At 35.9% G+C, this 6,000-nt stretch overlaps 1 protein-coding gene across 5 annotated transcripts in view; it reads left to right on the top strand.

Annotated features, from left to right (window-relative positions):
• The window catches only part of NPAS3 (neuronal PAS domain protein 3), a 624,784-nt gene that overhangs the window by 80,815 nt on the left and 537,969 nt on the right, over nt 1–6,000 (top strand). For 3 of the 5 annotated variants that reach the window (XM_050710846.1, XM_035552116.2, XM_035552115.2), the window contains exon 2: nt 2,316–2,405. The exons of the other annotated variants lie outside the window; for them this stretch is intronic. In XM_050710846.1, coding sequence (XP_050566803.1) covers nt 2,316–2,405 — 90 coding nt within the window. The remainder of the gene's footprint in view (nt 1–2,315; nt 2,406–6,000) is intronic. 5 annotated transcript variants of the gene reach the window in all.

Below are 6,000 nucleotides of genomic sequence, written 5' to 3'. Positions count from 1 at the left end.
TACACGCAGAATCTACTGTGCCTGTCTGTGTGTTATTCCTTCTGGAAAGAAAAGCTAGCCAACAGCTATTCTATGCTAGCTTGACACATTTAATGCTTATTTGGGACTTATTTCATCTCAAGGTGCTCAAACCCATGTCTTTTGACTTTCCAGAATGTCACAAGTACTTGAGAATAAAGGTTTTCTGGAGTCATATTCTACTTGTTTATCTATTCAAATAATAGTTATAATCAGTATTACTATTCAGGGTTCACTTCACCAGACAACTGGTGGAAGAAAGCATAATTCTGAAGCCCTGTGATGAAGGCACTCCTTGGGGAAGGATTCTGATAGGTTCTGCAAGGACTGCTTATGCAATTTTGAATGTCTTTTCATATTACATGCTCTATAACGTGTTCTCATTGGATCCTTTTCTCTGATCCAGTGAGTCCTGATTTATTTATTTTTAGTTAGTATTGTTTTAGCACAGGGAGTCAGCATATTGCTTGCTCTGAAACAGTTATTACCAAGGAGTCTGGGTAATCTTTGGAGCTGTAGGGGAATGTGTGTGTGAACCTCCTCTGTTTGAGAGAGATGGAGATCCTGGCTCTACCATGTCGTTGAGGCTTTAGCCATCCAGCTCAGTTAAAAAAAAAAAAAAGCACCCCTTGTTTCACTTCCAAAAAAAGAAGAGATGTGTGTGAAATTGGAGTGGGGTCAGCTAATGTGATTGTACCCTGAAGATTCTGAGGCTTGAATTCACTTTGATGTAGGTATTTCTGGGTGACTTGAAATGAGGTTTGTGTCTGAGACAGAAACAGCATGGAAGAAACTCTCCCCTTATAGACTTCTATTTTTACTAGCTTGCACGGCTCCTATGGATAGCACTTGTGTTGTAAATCCCACTTTAGCATACTCAACTTTTTTTGTACACCCTGGTATACACTAAGGGATCTAACTTAAAGGCCCTGTTTATCCCATTAAGTAAGCCTCTCTGGTGATGTCTTAATGAGGGAATCCAGGGCTGCCCTGTGATTTGCAGGTGTGTTTGGTCATGTCTTCTCCATCTTGCTCTCTTCCCTTCCACACATGGGTTCCTGGGGAAGAAAATTGGGTATGTGGGCAGGGTTCCAATTTAAATGATCAGGGGAATGGGGCCGTGTTAAGATTTGAAGATGCATGTACTTGCTTCTCTGTGTTAGGTGCAGGCTTAAGGAAGACCCTCAGTTTCCACAGTAGAAAACTTTCCATTTTCTTGCAAAGCTTGTTGCTGCCTAATAATGCTCACTTTATCATACCTCCACAATCAAATTACTGTTAAAACACATGATTTTAAATGACTAGTTGAGAGCTATATATACTTAATAGTTAAAAATTAAAAAGAAAAAAACAATCTTGTAGTAAGAAGAATACCTAAATATCTTTCACAGCTTAAAATTCAACATTTGAAAATTTTGTATAAGTTTCACAATTTTATATTTTAGTTTAACTACAATTATATTAAAAGAGACAAAAGTATTTCTGGAAGATGCAAAAGAATCTAAAATGTGTTTATATTCAGGATAAGAGAGGAGGAAAAAAAAAATCTAAAAAAGGAAATTAGTGGGTACTGTTTTGTGTGCAATTCCCAAGTATATTTTAAAAACATTGAATTTTTATAGCCAAATTATATTTTCTGCTAACAGGGAGTTGGGGAGGGATAAATAATAGAATGATTGACAAATCTTTTAAGGCCTGATTTTACAAGATGCTGCGCACCTCCTGATTGCTGCCAATCACTTTCATTTTTTTCAGTCAATCCGAGAACATATGGCATTATTCAGATGGTGCTGAGCACCTTCAATCACAGTCTTCCTAATGCCACAACATCCTCATTCTCTGCAAATGTGTGAATTGCTGTTGACATTTTAAATTGGAGGGTTATTTGGTCTTTGTCTGGACAAACTCCCTGCTGATATAAATGGATGTCCCGCCTCAGGAAGGATTTCAACACTAAACAATAAATCATCAGTTTTATAAGCACTATTTTATGTACACAAAGTTTGTGAAATATCATTTTGGTTCATAAAGTTCTTTACTACTTCCCCTTTCATTTGATGGTGGGGGGTGGAAAAGTACCATTCTTTTGGAGAACTGAAGTTTAGTTTACTCTCAGTGCAACTTTTGAAAAGTGGAAGCTCTGGATGTTATGTGCACAAGGCAGTTGATTTAAAGAGATCAGAAAGATGCTTACAGCAAACTATAAATAAATCACTTTCAACATACTGATTGTCCTGCATTACAGTTACCTGTAGAGAATCTCTAGTCATGTATATCTGTTTTTGATGCCTCTACAGAATAACTGTCCAGCATCCTCTGCCCAACCAATCAGAATGTAGGAAAATCTACAGATATGACGGAATCTACTGTGAATCTACCTACCAGAAGTATGTTGAAATCTGTGTGAGTCTTGCATCTAGCTCGTGCATTTAGTGCTCGTGCTCTCCCGCTATTCAGAAATTACACGCGTTGAAACCTTATACCTCTGCTTATGTACAAAACCTCTAACACAGGGACAGAAATATGCTGTTTACTTTTTTGGGATTGTATTCTAAAAGCTAGAAAGCAAATAAAAGACCCTATGACTTTGCTATATCTCTTAGGTATGCTTCTGTACAGTGCAATAAACAAGAATGTATACACTAGAAAATCTAGGCAAAATGTATTGCACAGGTGCTTGACATCTTAGGGATTTGAAAGGTGTGTTATGTATAAATTAGCTGTCACTTTTTTTCAGTCATGTAATGGAATGATGAGTTGTAATTTGCATAATCCTTTAAGAAGTCAAATTATACTGTCATGTAGCAGACTTAACATGCTAGCTAGGATTTCATAGCTTTGCAGCTAATTAGTATGTACCTTACAGGACAGTTAAATTGAAGTTGAGTCCTCTTGCTTTGCAGTCATTTGCCTTTGTCTGTTGCCCTAACAGAGCCCACTTTTGTGTGTAACTAAAGGTTGTTACCGGAGCTTCTGACAAAAGTGCTGTTACTGTGGGCAGGCAACTGTAACATGCTTATGTTTCTTCTGCAGTCTATCAGTAAAGTTTCTATTTTACTGCAGTAAGGATTTAATAACCCATTTTTACGTAGAATTGAAAAGTATATATTTACAGATACAGATGATTTTGTATTAATATATTGCAAATGCATTATGAGTTTTCTGTAATTACTGAATTCTGTAATTACTTACTGAATTTTGAAGCTTTCTGTCACTTGGTGTTTATTTTTCATACTCCAACTATATTATTTTTTTTGTTACTATTTTCTTGTGTATAACAGACCATTTTAAAAAAAAAAAAACAACCCTTAGCTTCTAAATGTCACTTGTACTTGCATTGGAACAAAATGCTTCTTCAGTAAGGCCATCATACTCGTAATTTTTCAGGTCACATTCTCATCCGATCTTATTGCATTACTGTTTGTTTTCTGAAATTTTCGGTATATATAAGCTAACACCATGCACACATTAAGTAACTGGTGCTTTTGAGTAAATCAAGGGTATCATTTTGGTTTAGAGGAGTGAGAGGATAAAGAGAAATGTAGATTTCTCTTTATAATTATAGCATTAATGTAACTTTGAGCAAAAATGGAAATCTGAATATTGGCTTGGCTTCTTGTGTTCATACCTACTTGTGGTGTGAGATATTTATGCTTTGCATTGATTTATAAATATTTTTTTACATTTTGGTTTTCCTATCTTATTCTGCAAATAAGCAGTGTCCAGGGTAATTTAAGCAGTCTTTTAGCATGACTGTAAATGTCAGCATACAGCTTAACTTTTATGATTTTACTTTTCTTGTAACTTCAGTTCAGTAACCATAAAAATATATTCATTTTTTTAAATGTTTAAAACCAGATTTGTTGTATACTATTTATATCAGGTTTTAGAACAACTTCAAGATTTTGAAACTTTGTGGAAATAAGAACTTGGCACAGTTTGAGTGCAAAATATAGTGATGCAGAATACCTGATTATCTTAATGTTTGAAATTAGGTAGACTTTGTAGTCAGTATAGTTAAAACAGTTAGCAGTGCTGACCACAAAATAGGGTAGTAGATGTTCACTTACAGGTACATATAGAGTAGCAAATAGGTATTGGCTCAATAGATCTCCTTGCCACCCTCAGTGGCAAATTCAACTCCCCCAAAAAGGCAAAAATTTGGACAGGCAATGAGGCAGTTATAATTCATGTCTGTTTTGTCAAAGCCTGAAATTCCTTATGTGAATTGGTTTAAGTACTATATTGACCAGTTCCACAAGTGATGTGAAAGCATAGATTATTTTTTGAAAACTAATGGCTATGTCTTTCTACAGAAAAGAGTGCTTTTTGATTAGTGGAATTTCCCACTTGGTGGTACTTCAGTGGTATTTAAGTTCTCTGAGGCATTCTTTGTATTCTTTCCAATGGATGTTTTTGGTACTTTTTTCCCATGGTAATTTATTTCCAATGATATAAAAGCTGTATTAATGACATTTTAAAGCTTATACTTCAGTGCTGCAAGACAAATGTGAACTTTTGGTATGAGACAACTGCGTATGAAGTAGTATTTACCCACCTATATGCTGCTGTTGGAGATAGGACTGCAGCTTTGGTAGTCATGATATCAATAGCTTCAAATTAGGTGCTTAGGGCAGCACAGCAGTGGCAGGCACTGAAAAGCAGCAGGAGGCTCAAGGTGGGGTGCCAATCCTACCAGGGTATCTGGCTGTGAACCCAGGCAGCATTCAGATGCAGTGGTCTTCCAGACCTATGTTGTGGGCTGTACTAGACTCCAGTTAACTTTAAACTGGAGAATGTTATCATATACCTGACAGAAATATATCTATGGAAACTGGTAACTTGTGTTCCTCTGTAAGTATCTTAAGGTTCTTTATAGTTCCTGAAGTTGTTCAGAGTTATTTAATCTTTTTTGAATTCTGGTACTCTTGTGGTATGACCACTTCCTAAACTTCAGTCTGTGTAGTTTGTACATGTTGAGAATGCTTGCTTGCTAGAAGCTTGTTTGTTTTTGTTTTTTGATGATGGGATTCTTCACCTTCTTTTATAATGGAGCTTCATTACAGGCTTTTTATTTCTTCCTTCCCCCAGCCCCCTATTTTTAAATGGAAGAAAAAGTAGTATGCTGATATGCTGAGAGACTACTTCAGATTTATGCTTAACTGTCTACCTATTAAAGATATTTTGTGTGAAGCTGCTTAGCAATTTAAATTGAGATATTCTGATCATTTCTGTAAAAATCTGAAAGGATCATGCCCTGACCTTCCACTTCAGCAATACTCCCTCAGAAAACATTTGGGGAAGTAACTTATTAGTTAAACTTATTTCTGGTATGTACTAGCACTAATGTTTCTAAGAGTTCTTAAAGTTTTAGGTTAGTTAAAACATTTTTCTTGAGGAAAAAAAATTGCAATTTTTTTTACTGCAACATTCCTGAGGAGTTGGTCCAATGATTACATTAGATAATATTTTGTCTATTTCATGTGTATTGAATATGTTGATATGAATCACTCTTGGCTATTTATTTAACTTACAGTTTGGTCTTATAGATGCCACTAGATATACCACCCAGAACAGAGTGGAATATACTGTTGCAAAAGATGATGTGCCTCACACCCTTCCCAAAATCCAAACAAAAGATTTCCCCCTCCCCTGTCTGTCACCTTGGTTGCTATGGGCCTATGTTGTTTGAGGTGGCTGTAAATGTAAATATTTTAAAAAGCTCTAACCTTTGAAAACAACTACAATTTGTTTCTGCATTTGCTTGTGGTAATGACCACCACAATTTTTTATATTAAGACTTCACCATTGTGCTTTTTGAAGTAGATTACATGTCTTGAGCTATGGCAGTAAAAACAGAGACCTATCAGTTACTGCCCTGGAATTTGTCAGTCCATCAACTCCTGAATATTTCCCCATTTTTTTCCTTTTTCACTCCACACAGCTGTAGCCAGGAATGTCCAGCTTCTTTGTGGTGTCAAA

This window comes from Cygnus atratus, chromosome 5 (assembly GCF_013377495.2).
Source record: "Cygnus atratus isolate AKBS03 ecotype Queensland, Australia chromosome 5, CAtr_DNAZoo_HiC_assembly, whole genome shotgun sequence".
NCBI classification, from domain to species: domain Eukaryota; kingdom Metazoa; phylum Chordata; class Aves; order Anseriformes; family Anatidae; genus Cygnus; species Cygnus atratus.
The sequence above is the reverse complement of the archived record's forward strand: the minus strand, read 5'-3'. Positions and strand labels throughout refer to the sequence as shown.